The 19,649-nt window shown below is 44.5% G+C and overlaps 3 protein-coding genes across 3 annotated transcripts in view; 2 read left to right on the top strand and 1 right to left on the bottom strand.

Moving 5' to 3' along the window:
- Positions 1–19,649, bottom strand: part of LOC306832121 (uncharacterized protein) — a 250,674-nt gene that overhangs the window by 181,596 nt on the left and 49,429 nt on the right. The gene's annotated exons all lie outside the window — the stretch shown is intronic.
- On the top strand, positions 213–10,629 carry pwwp2a (PWWP domain containing 2A). Its single transcript, XM_079356557.1, has 2 exons — positions 213–1,115; positions 7,876–10,629. Exons 1-2 carry the CDS (start codon positions 346–348, stop codon positions 9,674–9,676), a joined length of 2,571 nt encoding a protein of 856 aa, XP_079212683.1. The 5' UTR covers positions 213–345; the 3' UTR covers positions 9,677–10,629.
- Positions 19,017–19,649, top strand: part of slc23a1 (solute carrier family 23 member 1) — a 34,594-nt gene continuing 33,961 nt past the window's right edge. The window contains exon 1 of the mRNA XM_079356582.1: positions 19,017–19,068. Coding sequence (XP_079212708.1) covers positions 19,051–19,068 — 18 coding nt within the window. The 5' untranslated portion in view covers positions 19,017–19,050. The remainder of the gene's footprint in view (positions 19,069–19,649) is intronic.

Genomic DNA, 19,649 nt, shown 5'->3' with positions numbered 1-19,649 from the left:
ATTTTCATAATAATGATTTGTAACTATTTTAGTTTTATTAATAATTAAAATATATTTGAACAGCTGATTCAAATCTTTGAATAAACACCCACTGGACAGCTGTGTGTATTTCAGTTGATGAAATTAAATATTCATTTAGGGTGTTTTTTGTTTCCTGTAAAGAAGCGCGCCCCCCGGTGGCCGCCATGCGGTTTAAAGGCCTTGTCAGTTTCGTCGAATCAGAGACACGCGCTGCTTGGGTTCATTTGAGTGACAGGAGCTCAGGCCAATCACAGTGCGCCTGCGCGACTGGCTGTGCTGTGCGAGGGCGGAGCTCGCGGTTGCTCCGCAGCACAGCGGAAGAAAATGGCGGCCGTGGCTGCAGAGCCAGGAGCAGCTTCGAATCCACCGACAACAAAACCCGATAACGAGGGCCCTTTAGACAAGGACCCGGCGTCACCCGGACTCAGAGTAGCCCCGCTGGAGGCCTCCGGGCCGCGGGAGTCGGGTCCCGTCGTCGAGCTAGTCGTGTCCCGGGTGGAGGATGGAGGTGAGGCGGAGGAGCGCCGCCATGTCGGGCCCGCGGCGGGAAAAGAGCACCCTGATCCCGGGGACTTAGTTCAGAACCTTCCGGGGGACCGGAGCGGTACAGACCTGTTCTCTCCGGGACTCCTGGGAGAACCGGAGGGCGGCGGTAATGTGTCCCGGAGCCTGCTGGCTGATCCACAGCCCCCTGCCGTCTTCCTGCACTCGCTCCCGGCCCTGCTGCCTCAAACCGAGGCCGGACTTTCCCTGGACGAACCGGCGGAACCGACCAACAACGGGACCACTAACCGGGAGACGAACCGGGCTGAACCGGGCCGGGAACGGGGCTTCAGGGTACAACCGGAGTTCCGGGAGAGGACTGCTGAGGACGGCCTGCTACTGGTCCCGGACAGTCCGGACCAGGCGCGCGAGTCAGAGCAGCTTCCCGACTCTATCGGACCCGGACCAGAACCCGGACCCTCCGTTAAAGACCTGAGCCCTGGGTCCGAGGTCCGGGTCTGTCTGGATCACGTCATCGATGACGCGCTCGTGGTGTCCTTCCGGTTGGGAGAGAAGGTGTTCTCAGGTGTTCTGATGGATGTTTGTAAAAGGTAAAAATAACACTAAGTATGTTTCTTTAAGATGATAAAGTGTGTGTGTGTGTGTGTGTATATATATGTGTATACACACACTACTATTGTACAGATAAAATACTTTAATAGTGATAGAAAATATATTAATACTTCAAATATAAAATGTTTAGTGTTGGCAGAAAAGTGTTCGTCCTAAAAATACTTCTAACAGCAGAGACAGGCCTCTCCATTGGACGTCATTTTACACCTGACTTTTACTCCTGCCGTGCAACATCCACATGCATGTGGTGTGTGTGTGTGTGTGTGTGTGTGTGTGTGTGTGTGTGTGTGTGTGTGTGTGTGTGTGTGTGTGTGTGTGTGTGTGTGTGTGTGTGTGTGTGTGTGTGTGGCACGCGGAATGGTTCAGCTGCACGTACACGCACGCACATGAGAGCGATGCCGGGCAGACCTGATTTCTGACTGGTTGTTTATAGCCGACATGTTCTAAAGTTGTGTTAGTGCTCAATAGACAGCGGCTCACGCTCTGATGGCGTCCTCCTCATCTGTGAGAATCCATGTGTAGAGACCTCAGCAGATATTCAGTGAGCGCCGGTCTGACCTGGAGCCAAGGTGAACCCTCGCTACGGTCCTTCCCCAAGTCCAACGGAACGAGCGCCATTTAAAACTAATAAAACTACAAACTAAGCAAGACCTACCTGTCAGTGCTGTCATAATCTAACACTGACTTTAATCTGACCCTCACCTCCTTCTTCTGTCAGTGCTGTCATAATCTAACACTGACTTTAATCTGACCCTCACCTCCTTCTTCTGTCAGTGCTGTCATAATCTAACACTGACTTTAATCTGACCCTCACCTCCTTCTTCTGTCAGTGCTGTCATAATCTAACACTGACTTTAATCTGATCCTCACCTCCTTCTTCTACCTGTCAGTGCTGTCATAATCTAACACTGACTTTAATCTGATCCTCACCTCCTTCTTCTGTCAGTGCTGTCATAATCTAACACTGACTTTAATCTGACCCTCACCTCCTTCTTCTGTCAGTGCTGTCATAATCTAACACTGACTTTAATCTGATCATCACCTCCTTCTTCTACCTGTCAGTGCTGTCATAATCTAACACTGACTTTAATCTGATCCTCACCTCCTTCTTCTGTCAGTGCTGTCATAATCTAACACTGACTTTAATCTGACCCTCACCTCCTTCTTCTGTCAGTGCTGTCATAATCTAACACTGACTTTAATCTGATCCTCACCTCCTTCTTCTGTCAGTGCTGTCATAATCTAACACTGACTTTAATCTGACCCTCACCTCCTTCTTCTGTCAGTGCTGTCATAATCTAACACTGACTTTAATCTGACCCTCACCTCCTTCTTCTGTCAGTGCTGTCATAATCTAACACTGACTTTAATCTGACCCTCACCTCCTTCTTCTGTCAGTGCTGTCATAATCTAACACTGACTTTAATCTGACCCTCACCTCCTTCTTCTGTCAGTGCTGTCATAATCTAACACTGACTTTAATCTGACCCTCACCTCCTTCTACCTGTCAGTGCTGTCATAATCTAACACTGACTTTAATCTGATCCTCACCTCCTTCTTCTGTCAGTGCTGTCATAATCTAACACTGACTTTAATCTGACCCTCACCTCCTTCTTCTACCTGTCAGTGCTGTCATAATCTAACACTGACTTTAATCTGACCCTCACCTCCTTCTTCTACCTGTCAGTGCTGTCATAATCTAACACTGACTTTAATCTGACCCTCACCTCCTTCTTCTACCTGTCAGTGCTGTCATAATCTAACACTGATTTAACACTGATAATAAATAGATGAGAGAAACGATGACGGGGATCCACGGAGAACAAAGTGAGCTGAATGAAAACACACCAGTGTCTTCTATAATAATAATACATTATATTTAAAGGCACCTTTCAAAACTCTCAAGGTCACCCGTACGCCTCCAATCATCAGAACGTTGAATAGTGTCAATCAGAAACAATCATGAATTATAAAGAGATCATATTTATTTGGGATATCGCAGGATGATCAGTGACAAGGCTGAACGATTTTAGGAAAAGATTGAATTGCGATTTCGATTTTTATCACGTTTTCTTCAAATCCAGCTTGTGCAACGTTCTCAATGTAACATTTACAAACATGACAGGAAATGACATCATACCAGTTAAAACTTTAAATGCCAGAACTTTAAATTAATAGACTGAAAACTAAAGTTAAGAATTGATTTCAGATTTATTTATTAGGAAGAAACACACAGACGGTGTGATGTTCTTGTTTTTATTATCAGTAGAAATCTGGTCATAAGTGTTGATGTATTTTGGGCCTTTGGGGTTGCCATAGGTGACTTAGTTCACAGAAGTTATGAAACAAGAGAAGCCAACAATGTCTCCATATTTTCTTCTCGCCATACGGCTGAAACATTTACCTGTGAGCATCATTTCATGTTCAGATCTTTCATTGTTTATTTTGAGTTTGTTTAATAAAGTTACAACATGAGATAACAACAATTGATACATTCGCGATGCTAACCGCTAGCGTTCCTATTCAAATTCTGATTGAAATTAGCATCGAGCTAGCGGACTTTTGGGTTGTTTAGCATATTATGAGATGAATAACTTCTGTTTAGTTTTACAGCTTCCTTTATTAAAGACTGGACACAGAAACTTCAGCTTCTTTATTGGAGGGAAACTGTGAGCTATCTGTGGAGCTGTGTGTCAGGCTAAAGAAGTCACGCGCACACACGGGCAGAATAGACTCCTGGGTCAGTCAGGAGACACTGCCAAAAACCGCGGCTTTGGCAATCATGTGATCGCGTTTTTTGAAATCGCGATTTCGATCAGAAAACGATAAATTCAATCTTAATCAGTGATGTTTTTAGAGGATTATGTTCACGATTTTATTTGTTACAAGTCGTTTCTTTAAGGCGTTGTCTTTCTGTATTTCCTTCTTGAGTTATAAAACCTGATAGAAAATGAATATTTCATTAATGAATTATTAATTAATGATAAAATATACATGTTTTCCCGTGGTGTGACCTAACATCCTGACACGTAAAATCTCCTAGAATTCATAAAAGCAATTCCATGTGTTGGTGATATGAGGGTCATTTTATGTGCACAAATATTTTTTTAACCCCGTTTCACCAACTACCCACCCAGTGATTTAGGCAGAAAAGGGAAAAAAGGGGGTGCAAAAAAAATACAGGGGGTGCAAATTTTTTTCAGTGTCACTCACGGCGGCGCGGCGGAGCGGAGGTCATGTGCTCACTAACACACTGGTTTAGAAGAAAACTGATGAAGTCTCTAAATGGTGCATTCTGTTCAATAAGATGCATCTTTACACATTTTAGTTTTCCCAAGCTTGATCATGTTGATTTACTGTCCAGCCTGTCTGACACACCCCTTCATCATGTGACTGTAACTCACATGTTGTCTCACCTCTTTGTATTCGGCCCGCTGCTTCTATCTGCACTTTCTTTAAACAACAAATAAATAGACTTATAATATTACATGCGTCATCCAGTAATAATAGATCCCTAGACCTTCATAAGTCAATCAGCTGTCAGCATGTTCGAATGTGGCGCTGACCCGAAAAGGTGGAGCTAAACCCTGCAGTCCGTTGATTGGTTGAAAGAATCGTCACTTCCTGTGTTGCGTCGGTAAACAGAACTCCGCCGTATTTAAAGCATTGAGTGTAATACACAGCTGATTGTTAGCGTGTGTATTTGTCCTCGCCGCTCACAGCCTTCTCTGAAACAAAGCTGGATTGAGTTCTTGTAATAAAGAGTCACATGACAGTGACAGAGGAGATGACCTGCTGGATGTCTCCAGCGTTGGTTTGGTTTGTGTAGCGTTTTTCTCCTTTGTTGAATTTATTAGTTAGCGGTTAGCTGTTAGCGGTTAGCTGCTATCATATGACGCTATTTACATAGCGGCTATCGTCATCCGGCTGACACGCCGTCTACCAAACAGGACACGGGTGGCTGTAGAAACACAAACAGGATCGGGTTTAAGCTTTTCAGTACCGGTGTTCAGCAAACACATTCTTTGCCAGAATTAGAAAGTAGCCTAATCAGATATTTAGCTCCGTATAGAAACCCGTGTAGTAAGCACGTCTATTAAATGTAGATATTTGCACGGCCGAGGTCAAGCCCTGCAATCATTTCAAGGCCGTGTTTTTTTAAAATAGGCCGTGCAAAAAGCGGTTTCGCGGCAGGCTACCTAAATCTATGTACCCACCTGGAATCTCCGTCATGCCGCTGAGAAGTGACGTTCATTAACAGTGTTGTCCATAGATTCATCCATCATTGGTTTTTAATTCTGTAAAATTCTACACCAGAAACGCTTTAAAGCGTGTCAAAACTCCAGTAAACCTGTTCACGCCATGACAGAGCGCTTAACCTGGAGGCATGGGCATGCATGGTATTGAGGCATGGTTTAGGGATGGTTAGCAGTCCAGCAGAGGTTGAGCGGTTAGGGTTAGGTGAGGGTGTGTGAGGGGCTGTAGTGATGGAGGAGGTCACAGAGGTCAGTGGGGGCTAGATGGTGAAGAGCTTTGTATGTAAGGAGGGTTTTATAGTGGATGTGATCTTGTACAGGGAGCCAGTGAAGTTCAATGAGAACAGGGGGGATGTGGTCAGATGATTTGGTGCGAGTGATGATCCGGGCGGCAGAGTTCTGGATGACTTGTCTGTTGATGAGTTTGGCGGGGAGTCCAGTGAATGAATTAAATGTTCACAGGCTACACTGAGCTTTTATTTTGACAGGAGATAAATGTTCATATACTTTACTAGGCTTTTATTTTTATAGGAGGTAAAAGTCCAAGCACTATACTATGCTTTTATTTTGACAGGAGGTAAATGTTCAAACATTATGCTTTTATTTTGACAGCAGGTAAATGTTCATATACTTTACTATGCTTTTATTTTGACAGGAGGTAAATGTTCAAACATTATGCTTTTATTTTGACAGCAGATAAATGTTCATATACTTTACTATGCTTTTATTTTGACAGGAGGTAAATGTTCAAACATTATGCTTTTATTTTGACAGCAGATAAATGTTCATATACTTTACTATGCTTTTATTTTGACAGGAGGTAAATGTTCAAACATTATGCTTTTATTTTGACAGCAGGTAAATGTTCATATACTTTACTATGCTTTTATTTTGACAGGAGGTAAATGTTCAAACATTATGCTTTTATTTTGACAGCAGGTAAATGTTCATATACTTTACTATGCTTTTATTTTGACAGGAGGTAAATGTTCAAACATTATGCTTTTATTTTGACAGCAGATAAATGTTCATATACTTTACTAGGCTTTTATTTTGACAGGAGGTAAATGTTCAAACATTATGCTTTTATTTTGACAGCAGACAAATGTTCATATACTTTACTAGGCTTTTATTTTGACAGCAGGTAAATGTTCATATACTTTACTAGGCTTTTATTTTATAGAAGGTAAAAGTCCAAGCACTATACTATGCTTTTATTTTGACAGGAGGTAAATGTTCAAACATTATGCTTTTATTTTGACAGCAGATAAATGTTCATATACTTTACTATGCTTTTATTTTGACAGGAGGTAAATGTTCAAACATTATGCTTTTATTTTGACAGCAGACAAATGTTCATATACTTTACTAGGCTTTTATTTTGACAGCAGGTAAATGTTCATATACTTTACTAGGCTTTTATTTTATAGAAGGTAAAAGTCCAAGCACTATACTATGCTTTTATTTTGACAGGAGGTAAATGTTCAAACATTATGCTTTTATTTTGACAGCAGATAAATGTTCATATACTTTACTATGCTTTTATTTTGACAGGAGGTAAATGTTCAAACATTATGCTTTTATTTTGACAGCAGATAAATGTTCATATACTTTACTAGGCTTTTATTTATTTATTTATTTTTTTAAAGATTTGTTTTTGGCCTTTTGCCTTTATTGATAGAGGACAGTGGATAGAGTCGGAAAGGGGGAGAGAGTGGGGAGAGACATGCGGGAAAGTGGCCACAGGCCGGACGCGAACCCGGGCCGCCCGCGCGAGGAGCGAGGCCTCGCAACATGGTACGCGCGCTGTCGCTGCGCTATCGGCGCCCCCCCTAGGCTTTTATTTTGACAGGAGGTAAAAGTCCAAGCACTATACTATGCTTTTATTTTGACAGGAGGTAAATGTTCATACACTATACTATGCTTTTATTTTGACAGGAGGTAAAAAGTTCATATACTATGCTTTTATTTTGACAGGAGGTAAATGTTGGAAGGGTCTGATTGGCTGATGGGGGCAGGGATAAATGTGTTTTGTGGTGGTCTGGTGTATCGTTGCTTCTGGTGGAGCGTGTGACCTGTTGATAGACATTTGACCTTTATAAGGTCTTCCTGGTGGCAGTGAGGACGGCGTTGGAATGTGATTGGTTTGGTTCTGACACAGCAGGTCATGCCGGTGGAGGAAGGCTGTGTTTGTGTTCGGCCACGTTTAATAGCAGCTGAATGATTGAAGCTCAGAAGTAGCTGGTCAGAGACGCTCGATTCAGAGTCTGATAGGCTCACTTGTCTCTTCATTTATAAATATATGTGCATATTATAATATAGAACTATATTTATAAATTATATTTATATAGTTTATTTTTAAACATTTATTATAAATGTGTATCTCCTATTTACAAGCTGACAATAATGTGTGTGTGTGTGTGTGTGTGTGTGTGTGTGTGTGTGTGTGTGTGTGTGTGTGTGTGTGTGTGTGTGTGTGTAGGTTCGGACCGTATGGTATCCCCATCACCGTGTTTCCCAGACGAGATGACCAGATTGGACCTCAGCTCTCAGTGCCGTCTCCACCGGTTTCCACTGACAACCATTCTGTCATACAGGACGAGGTCACGACCCCTCCTCACTCCTGGACCTCCAAACCGCCACCGCTGTTCCAGGAAGGGGCGCCATATCCCCCACCTCTGTTCATCAGGGACACATACAACCAGGCCTTACCTCAGCCTCTGCCGCGCAAAATTAAGAGACTGAAGCGGCGCTATCGCTGTGAGGAGCCCACCTCCATCATGAACGCCATCAAGCTCCGCCCCCGTCAGGTGCTCTGTGACAAGTGCAAAGGTGTGGTGGCATCCGGGGGACACAGGGAGGCACGGCGAAGCACAGTTGACCTGAGGGGCGAGGAGGCGTCCCGACGGCGGCGACCGGCAGAGGGGCCAATCTCCTCTGAAGTTAAACGACTGAAGACTGATGACAGGGTGTCACGTCCTGCTGCTGACCGCCGCCCTTCATCAGCTATACGTGTGACATCATCAACTTCAGCTCGCCGCGTTCTAAGGGGTGTGGATTCAGCAGCGTCCAGCAGAATGTGTCTGAATTCAAAGAAGGTTCTGGATAAACGCTCTGCTGTCGACCGCTCCAAAGCACGCCCAGTCCTGAACAAGCTAGTTACTCCCCCACGTCTGGCTCCGCCCCCCCGCAGGCCCAAAGATCACAACCAGAACATGAACCAGATCCACAACCAGGACCAGGACAGGATGAAGGCCGTGACCCGAGCTGCCGCCCTGCAGAACCACAACCAGAAGGTCCACTTCACCCGACGCCTGCAGCACCTCAGCTCCGCCCCTGTCAGCTCGGGCTCACCTCTCCCGCCTAGAATGCGCATCAAACCACAAAGGTACCGTACCGACGAAGGCCAAGCACCCTCCTCCCCTCCCAAACAGAGTGCTCGCGCATCGCCTCCCAAACCTGGTCTTAGCTCCGCCCCCACACCCACGTCCACAGCCCTGCTCTCTCCTACAGTAACGTGTCCTTCTCTAACGTGCACTGCCATGGTGACTCAGGAGCTCCGCCCTCCTGAGGAGAGTGAGGCAGAGCAGAAAGGGGGAGGAGCTAAAGTGCAGGTAGAGAAGCCTCCCCCTGCCTCCTCTTCCTCCCTGGACTCCTCCCACTCAGAGTGCAGTTCCACAGAGACCTTTGACCTCCCCCCTCCTGGAGACCCACCCTGCTCCTCCTCCTCCTCCTTAGGTTCTCGGTGTCCCTCGTCTTCTTCGCACACACCCCCTCACCTCAAAGCCCCTCCCCTCAGAGCCGAGTGTGAAGAGATGCAAGCGGGCGCAGAGGAGGAGGATGAGGAGGGCGCTGAATTTAAGAGGCGTCGGAAGTCCTCCACCTCGTCCTCCTCGTCCTCGTCTTCTTCGTCCTCCTCCGTGTTCTCGAAGCTCGTGTCCAAATGTTCGCTCCCAGACGGTCGCACCGTGTGCGTCGGCGACATCGTGTGGGCAAAGATCTACGGCTTCCCGTGGTGGCCGGCACGCATCCTTGGTATCACGGTTGCACGGCGTGGTGACACGGGGCTGGCTGTGCGGCAGGAGGCCCGCGTCTCCTGGTTCGGCTCCCCAACTACTTCCTTCCTGCCGCTCGGCCAGCTGTCGCCCTTCCTTGAGAGCTTCCAGTCACGCTTTGACAGGAAGAGGAAAGGGCCGTACCGCCGCGCCATTGCTGAAGCCGCCAGTGCCGCCAAACAGCTGACGCCTGAAGTCAGAGCGCTGCTCACACAGTTTGAGACGTAGCATCAGCCGTGTTGTTGAAGCGCCACCTCGCCCCCAGACAAGCCCCTCCCACACACCTAGACTGACAACTGTCTGTGGGACAGACACACTGACTATGTTTTCTGTTTCTTATTCTGTTTCCTGTTTTGAGGGGGCGGAGCTTCTGAGTAACCTCTCAGTGTTCAGTGGGCAGGGCTTAGTTTTAGACAGGTGTCAGCCAGCAGCAAAGGTTCCACTCTCCGTCACTTTTACGACACACTTTTTCCCTCAGTTTGCTGACTCTGATTATGTCCTTTTGCTGTCAACGGACTGTTTGTCGCTACCCAGGTGCATTGTGGGTAACTTAAGATCCATTCTTCCTGACAGGTGATCATGTTACACAAGCTCAGCTAACATTTAAGCTAAGCTAGCTATTTCTCACTCCGGAATCAAACGAACAAAAAGCGATCGTCGCCCGTCTTTGTTTGCGTGTTTTATGCATGGCGGCGCTGTGGAACATAGTGCCTCGCTGATGTGTCACTTCCTGTTGTTCCTCTGGTTCTGATGAGGAATTCACTTTTTTTAAAACTGTGAAACAAAGTGTTGTTCAAACTGAGGCCGGAGTCCCACACGGGGTCCAGGCGTGAGACGCTGATCAGTTATCAATCGATTAAAAACGTAGATGTCAATCTGATAGATGGTTTATTTAGACAATGGAGGGATGTCTCACTCTGTTTGAGACTCTTTGCCTCAGTTTGTCCACAAGATGCTGACAGGTAGGACACACTGACTGTTAGACAGCTGCTCTGCGCTCATGATGATGATGATGGTGGATTTTCCCTCTCTGCTGTTCGTAGTTTCAGCTGTCAGACTCTTTTTACCGTCTGTTTGCAGATCAGAGATCCTGAACTAAAAGTGTTGAGACAAAATAACAGAAACCTGTGTACATGTTCTTTTTCTCATGTTTTAAATCTATTAAAAAACTGTCAAACTTCTCTCTGAATCGTCGTCATTTCAACTCTTTCTTTTTCTGTGGTGGCTTCTGTCAGATTTTCTCACCTGCAAACAGATGTTTGGTAAACGGGTCCCTGAGCTGATTCTACCTAAAATATCAGCGTCCGCATTTTCATGTTCACTTCAATGACTTTTAATAATTAAAGAATCAAACTAAAATGATTTAAAGGAATGTAACTTTCCACGATGTGTTGCTGATTTGAGGTAGACGCATCTTTAATAAGTGGAGTGGAAAAATCCCAGCAGCTAAACGCTGACATACGTATGTTCATGTCCAAAGCAAACCAGCAAAAAAAATGCAGGCCTTTTTTAAAATGACATCTTCAAAAAATATTTATATATTTGAAACAAATATGGAGTACCACATTTAATGTCTAGAGAAACACCCTTGTCCTAAACACAACTTCACATCTTTAAACTACTTTAAAATGAACCTACAGATTCAGTACAATTATAGTCGTCTACATTTTAAAATGTATTTTTAGGAACCTTTTGAACTGTAAAAGTTGTGTCCAGGTTTTTAGTCCACTCCGTCAGACTTTTACAAAAACAAAATAAGGAATAAAAAGAGGCATGTATTAAGGCATGTATCATTGTTTACATAAAGCAGGTAAACATGTTCATTGTTTACATAAAGCAGGTAAACATGCTCATTGTTTACATAAAGCAGGTAAACATGCTCATTGTTTACATAAAGCAGGTAAACATGTTCATTGTTATGTTTACATAAAGCAGGTAAACATGCTCATTGTTTACATAAAGCAGGTAAACATGTTCATTGTTATGTTTACATAAAGCAGGTAAACATGCTCATTGTTTACATAAAGTAGGTAAACATGTTCATTGTTATGTTTACATAAAGCAGGTAAACATGCTCATTGTTTACATAAAGCAGGTAAACATGTTCATTGTTTACATAAAGCAGGTAAACATGTTCATTGTTTACATAAAGCAGGTAAACATGTTCATTGTTTACATAAAGCAGGTAAACATGTTCATTGTTTACATAAAGCAGGTAAACATGCTCATTGTTTACATAAAGCAGGTAAACATGTTCATTGTTTACATAAAGCAGGTAAACATGCTCATTGTTTACATAAAGCAGGTAAACATGTTCATTGTTTACATAAAGCAGGTAAACATGTTCATTGTTATGTTTACATAAAGCAGGTAAACATGCTCATTGTTTACATAAAGCAGGTTAACATGTTCATTGTTTACATAAAGCAGGTAAACATGCTCATTGTTTACATAAAGCAGGTAAACATGCTCATTGTTTACATAAAGCAGGTAAACATGCTCATTGTTTACATAAAGCAGGTAAACATGTTCATTGTTTACATAAAGCAGGTAAACATGCTCATTGTTTACATAAAGCAGGTTAACATGTTCATTGTTTACATAAAGCAGGTAAACATGCTCATTGTTTACATAAAGCAGGTAAACATGCTCATTGTTTACATAAAGCAGGTAAACATGCTCATTGTTTACATAAAGCAGGTAAACATGCTCATTGTTTACATAAAGCAGGTAAACATGTTCATTGTTTACATAAAGCAGGTAAACATGCTCATTGTTATGTTTACATAAAGCAGGTAAACATGCTCATTGTTTACATAAAGCAGGTAAACATGTTCATTGTTATGTTTACATAAAGCAGGTAAACATGCTCATTGTTATGTTTACATAAAGCAGGTAAACATGTTCATTGTTATGTTTACATAAAGCAGGTAAACATGTTCATTGTTATGTTTACATAAAGCAGGTAAACATGTTCATTGTTATGTTTACATAAAGCAGGTAAACATGTTCATTGTTATGTTTACATAAAGCAGGTAAAGGACCTTATTGATGGATATATTAAAGAGCCCAGCTTAATCCATCATAGAAGAACAAACTTCCCTTTAACAGGCAGAAATCTTCAGCAGACCCGGATCATGATGAACAGCCATCTGATAAACTGAGCTGGGGGAGGTCTAGATTTGGAGTAAAACTCAAACTTAAAGTGTAAAAACTCCAGTCAGATCCCACTTTGATGTCCTTAAAACAAGTCAGAATGAGGCTCAGGAGTGTGTGTGGCCTCCACCTGCCTGTGTGACCTCCCTACAACACCTGGCCATGCTCCTGATGAGGTGGAGGATGGTCTCCTGAGGGATCTCCTCCCAGACCTGGACTAAAGCATCCTCCTCCTCCTGGACAGTCTGTGGTGCATGGTGGCGTTGGTGGATGGAGACATGATGTCTGGGGAACGGGCGGGTCGGTCTACAGCATCAATGCCTTCATCTTACAGGAACTGCTGAGTCACTGCAGACACATGAGGTCCAGCATTGTCTCGCATTAGGAGGAACCCAGGACCAACCGCACCAGCACATGGTCTCACAAGGGGTCTAAGGATCTCTGGGTACCTAATGGCAGTCAGGCTCGCTCTAGTGAGCACATGGAGGGCTGTGCGCCCCCCCAAAGAAATGCCCCCCCCCACTACTGACCCACCAAACCGGTGATTCTGCAGGATGTTGCAGGCAGCAGAAGGTTCTCCACGGCGTCTCCAGACTCTGACACGTGTGTCACATGTGCTCAGTGTGAACCTGCTTTCATCTGTGAAGAGCTCAGGGCGCCAGTGGACAATTTACCGATCTTGGTGTTCTCAACCTGCACGGTGTTGGGCTGTAAACACAACCCCCCACCCTCTGTACAGAAGTCGACCCCCCCGATGGAAATAGGTTCTAGATGTGGTTTGTTCCTTCGGAAGTCCACCACCATCTCCTTGGTCTTGGAGGTGTTTAGCTGCAGATGGTTGTCACTGCACCACGTCACAAAGTCCTCGATCAGGCTCCTGTACTCCTCCTCCTGTCCATCCCTGACACAAGCAACTATCGCAGTGTCGTCCGAGTATTTCTGCATGTGCAGAGCTCAGAGTTATACTGGAAGTCGGAGGTGTACAGGGTGAACAGGACAGGGGAGAGCACAGTCCCCTGTGGTGCACCGGTGCTGCTGACCACAGTGTCATATGTGCAGTCCTTCAGTCTGACGTACTGTGGTCTCTCTGTGAGGTAGTCCGTGATCCACCTCACCAGGTGCGAGTCCACCCTCATCTCGGTCAGCTTGTCTCTCAGTAGGAGGGGATGGATGGTGTCGAAAGCGCTTGAGAAATCAAAGAACATGATTCTCATCACGCTGCTCCCTTTGTCCAGATGAGAGTAAGCCCTGTGTAGAAGATAGAGGATGGCATCGTCCACGCCCACCTTTGCCTGGTATGCAAACTGCAGGGGATCCTGTGCGTGTTGGACCTGGGGTCTGAGGTGTTGGAGCAGCAGCCGTTCAAAGGTCTTCATAACGTGGGATGTCAGAGCGATTGGTCTGAAGTCTCCTGGCTCACTGGGGTTCTTCTTCTTGGGGACAGGGGTGAGGCACGAAGTCTTCCAGAGCACAGGAACCTTCCCGAGCCGCAGGCTCATGTTGAAGACGTGCTGAAGTGGCTCCCCCAGATCAGCAGAGCAGGCCTTTAGCATCCTGGGACACACCTTGTCTGGGCCGGCTGCCTTCCTGGGACGGAGTCTCTTCAGCTCCTTGCTCACCTGGTCTCTGGTGATGGTGGGGGGGAGGGGGGATGGATTGTCACTGGAGGTTGTGTCTGTCCTGGTGGAGGTGTTGGGGGTAGTTAGAGGGGGGGAGGGGGTGTGTAGAGGGGTGCTGGGGGGACAGGCACTGGCTGCAGCGACGGGGCAGTCAAACCTGTTAAAAAACAAGTTGAGCTGGTTTGCTCTCTCAGGGTCCCCGTCTTCTGCGTTGTTGTTTTTCTTTTTGCAGCCTGTGATGGTTTTCATGCCCTCCCAGACCTCTCTCATGTTATTCTGCTGCAGCTTCTGTTCTACCTTCCTTCTGTACTCCTCCTTTGCCTCTCGGAGTCTGACCTTGAGTTCCCCCTGCACACGCTTCAGCTCTGCCTGGTCTCCCTCCTTGAATGCCCTTTTCTTCCTGTTAAGGATCTCCTTGACATCGCTGGTGATCCAGGGCTTGTTGTTCGGGAAGCAGCGCACAGTTTTAGTGGGAACCACAACGTCCATACAGAAGTTCATGTAGTCAGTTGTGCAGTGTGTGACCCCCTCAATGTCATCACCATGGGTCTCTTGCAGGGCACTCCAGTCAGTGGTCTCAAAACAGTCTCTGAGCGCCTCCTCTGCCTCAGGAGACCACTTTCTGAAGGTGCGAGTAGTTATCGGTTGTCTCTGGATCTTAGTCTTGTACTGTGGCTTGAGTAGGACCAGGTTGTGATCGGACTTACCCAGAGGTGGTAGGGGGGTGGCAGTGTAGGCGTCCTTCACGTTTGCATACAGGAGGTCTATTGTCCTGTTCTTCCTGGTGGGACAGCTTACAAACTGGTGAAAGTCCGGTAGTGTGGAGTTCAATGTAACATGGTTAAAGTCCCCTGAGATGGCGATGAAAGCATCAGGGTGCAGCGTTTGTAATCTCGAGATGTTCGAGTGGATGACGTCACACGCAGTCTCGACGTGCTCTCACGGAGGAATGTAAACACAGACCACAATCGCGTGAGAGAATTCCCTCGGCATGTAGTAAGGACGGAGACCCACCGCCAGCAGCTCGATGTCTTTGCTGCACGTTGCCTCCTTCACAGTAACATGTCCATGCTGGCACCATCTGTTGTTAATAAACAGCGCGAGTCCTCCTCCTTTCCGCTTGCCGCTGCGTTTCGTGTCTCTGTCCGCTCTCACTGTAGTGAAGCCCGGTAGATCCACGTTAGCGTCCGGGGTGTTTTGAGTCAGCCAGGTTTCTGTGAGGCACATTAAACTGCACTCTCTAAATGTCCGGTTGTTCCTCACGAGAGCAGCCAGCTCGTCTGTCTTGTTGGTTAGACAGTTTACGTTCCCCATAACTATCACCGGAACCGAGGGCTTGTACGTCCATCGCTTAGCTGCTAGCCTAGCTTGTAGCCTAGCGCCTGCTCGACACCGCTGCCTCAGCTCATCGGGTATCGGATGAACGATGCCGGCTTGTCCCGCTGTCCGGAGTGAGAGCAGCGCCTCCCTTGAATAAACAAGTTTTCCGCTGCTATTTCCACGAAGGCACGAAAAAGTATCCATAGGATACATAAAGTTATACACTGAAGGTGTACTATAAAAACTATATAGTATAGTACTATAAAAACTATAAAGTAGAAGTTGGCACAGAGCCAAATAACAAACTAAAACACATTAAGACGAGTACGACAGGGACGGAGCTACTGATTGTGCGGCCACTCACTTCGGTGCACAGGTGAGAAGTGGTCGTTCAGGAGACTGAACCCTCGTGGTCGTTCGATAGTCCAAACCTTCGTGGTCGTTCAGGAGACTGAACCCTCGTGGTCGTTCGATAGTCCAAACCTTCGTGGTCGTTTAGGAGACTGAACCCTCGTGGTCGTTCGACAGTCCAAACCTTCGTGGTCGTTTAGGAGACTGAACCCTCGTGGTCGTCAGTGGTCATTATTTTGGTCCACCTCAGTAGACTGAACATTTCCGCATTGATACTAACATCAAGGTTTTGTGCAGTAATTGTATTTAAAGACCCACAATGCTGTGCGAAATTAACTGTAAAACGTTTCTTCACATGCTCCAAATCAAAACAAACGAGGATAAAAACATTTTCAAAACGAGGATGGATGGGGCGACTTCAGCTAGCACAGTTTTCAAATGTTAAGTTATTAAGTCTTATTTTTGTCTTATTAAGTCATCGTGGAGATCACATCTGAATTGGAGCGTCAATAACACGAGGCGAGCTGATGATGTCACTTCCACATGGATTGTATCAGACCAAATATCAGCCTACTGTATGCGTTTAGCAGCTGAGCTGATAGGTTTCACTTTATTCAATGTGTGTAACTCAACTTGCTCCTCTGCCCTGCGTCTCAGCTTCGTCTCTGCTCCGGCAGTCTGGAGCTCCGGAGCAGATACGTAAGGCTTCTGTTTTTGCCAGATGCCGGAGCATTAATTTAGCAGAGAAAAGAACAAGCAGGACAGGAAGTCAGACACCGATACAATACTGAAACATCCGGTTTATTTTCAGAATAAAACACTCTGTTTTTGGCAGTTACGTAAATAACCATATATGTGTTTATGTGTTAAAAAGGACTATATAGAGTTTTAGACCACATTGTATAGTCTTGTGCTGTCACGAGTTAATATGTTTAATTACCGCTCGATTTCCTTTATGTCAGCACTCCAGCTGGTCAACTGTGCTCTCCGTGCTGCGAACAGACAGCGGTGCACGGAGCTGTCATGCAATGCTTTTGAATGTTGTTCCATGTCACCTGTTGTTGATATAGTTATGTTGCCTGCATTGATTCTTTACATGCATAGCAACTGTATTCAATCACAGGAAAAAAAGAACTACAGGACGATTACTCGAGTGCTCGCTTTAACAATGGGACTGTAATCGATTAGAGGAAATTTAGCATTTCTGCACCTCTTCTGTCTGTGCACGATCAGAAGCATACATGCACTGTTATCAGTGAATTTATTAGACAGGAAGTGATCTTTGACTTCTACTGATGACATCATCATCTCTCTTTCTCTCTCTTTGTAGCACAACTCTGAAGAGCTGCTGACACTCAGAATGAAGCTCTGCGAGTGGCTGAGGTGAAGTGGGAGGAGTCAGGTCTGCTGATGATAAATCACATTGACGGATATTTATTTAAACAAAGTTTATATTCTAAAAAAAACAGGAAACAAATCCATCAGTTTTATGAACATTTCCATGGAAACCAGACTCAGACATCAAGTGATTTATTTTGCATCGTCCAATCAGAAATAAGATCATTAGTCATTGACCAATCAACTCATAGATTTCTATTTAAGTATTTTCCACCTGTTAACCTGTCCACTTGCAACATAGAGTTAGGGCATGTTAGTGTGGCTGAGCACAAACAGGGGAAACTGTTAGAATAAAGCTGTTAGCTTAGCTTTTGTCAGTGCTATAAAAGCTCCCATTAAACAGCCAGCAGCACGCAGAGCAGTTTACTGCACTAGAACAGGAAGTTATTTAGAGGTCTTATTGGATTGTTTTAGCGCTAGCTCTTACTTACGACAACGCTAAATAGCCTGTAGCTCCTGTATGCCATGGGGAGGGGCTTAAATATCAGACAAAGAGTTTCATTGGTTTTAACAGGAAGGACAGGAATTTATAGTTATTTCAGGTTTAGAAACAGAAAGGTGTGTTTATCCTCCTCCAGCTGTTAATATATAAAATACAACTGAAGCATCCTAACGAGCCTCAGATGAAATTATTTCTCACCTGACCCACACACCTAATCGTAACTCTAAACTATCCCCCCCCCCCCGCTAGCTGTTCACTAGCTGTTCATTAGCTGTTCATTAGCTGTTCACTAGCTGTTCATTAGCTGTTCACTAGCTGTTCATTAACTATTTACTAGCTGTTCATCAGCAGGTACAGTCTCACCTGAGAGCAGCAGGTCGACACAGATTCATGTCTTCATCATTTTCAGCCTCAAACTGTCATAATTAGAATTTATGCCAACTTGTTGGGCTAGTCACTTCCTGTTAACATGTCTGGTTGTTTCTGATTGGACAGGGCTGCAGATGTTTCCTAGTAACACATTAAACAGAGTAACACAATTCTAAATATTTTTACATTTTATTGATGGTTTCAACTGGTCCAGACAAAATGGCTCAACTGGTCTGAACTGCTCTATAAACACACAGATGTTTTTGTGATATCAAAATGATGAATAAACATGACAACAAATGATGAATTGAAGTTGTTGTTATTGTTGTTGAATTGTGTTTTGATTAAAAGGCTGCATGAGAAAAACCTGTGTCCTGTTTATGTTTCAAATCAATCACTGAGAAGAGACAGATACTTTATATCAGAAAAAATTAAAACATCAAAGTGACAAAAATGACCCAAAAAAACAGCAACATGATGATGTGGAGGTCACCTGACATCTGAACTCACCAAAGAGTCAGCCAGTCTTAACAAGGTGGTAAACTGCACCTGAGCATACCTGTGGACAGGAAGTGAATAATTGCTTTCTCCATCAAACGTGAGCAGGTGCTGACCTGAAGAATATTTTTAAAACAGCTGAATAAGGACAATCAACAAGTTATAATCAATAACCAGAGACAACCTGACCTTAAACTGCTGTTTCAGTGAGTCACCTGAACAGGTGAGAAGTTTCTGTCACATGTTGCTCTGTGTGTGTGTGTGTGTGTGTGTGTGTGTGTGTGTGTGTGTGTGTGTGTGTGTGTGTGTGTGTGTGTGTGTGTGTTCGTGTTTGACTGTGTTAACCTGTGGTTAATCTCTGCGGACTTTCACCTGAAACAATCTCTCCCCTGTCTCTCTCTCTCCCTCTCTCTTCAGTATTAGGGGCTCGATCGTCCTAGAAGTCAGACATGGAGGAAGACTGTAAGGTAAATGAAAACTATGGATTGAGTATTGCATTTGAAATGTCTTAGAGTCTTTGTAGGTCATTTTTGTCCGGACTAAACTGAAGGTAAATATCACACATTTATCAAATAATATAAATAAATCATATCATTCACAAATAACAAGAAAACAGAAGAGCAAAGCAGTCACATTGTGATTCATAACACTCTGTAATAATCTCTGATATATAGTAATACTGTCTCACACTACAGGTAACTACTTTACTTCTATTCAACATCAATGCTTTCAATCAATCATCACATTTTTTATATAGCGCCAAATATTACCCAGGACATTTTCATAGAGAACAAGTGTAGGATGTCATTTGTAATATTATTGAAAGAGACACAACATAATTCCACCATGAGACAGAGCTGCATACAGAGAGAGAGATAAGAGATCCTGGTGCCAGTTCCCCCGGTAGTCTAGGCCTATAGCAGCAGAACTATTTTTTTTTTATTTATTTATTTTTTTTTATATACTTTATTAATCCCACAAGGGGAAATTCGGTTTTCACTCTGCATTAATGGAGAGGTCTCAGAGTGAGGTTGCTGCCCACAGAGAG

Source organism: Symphodus melops (assembly GCF_947650265.1).
Source record: "Symphodus melops genome assembly, chromosome: 11".
NCBI classification, from domain to species: Eukaryota; Metazoa; Chordata; class Actinopteri; order Labriformes; family Labridae; genus Symphodus; species Symphodus melops.
Note: the sequence above shows the minus strand (reverse complement) of the source record. Positions and strands in the feature narration are given on the sequence as shown.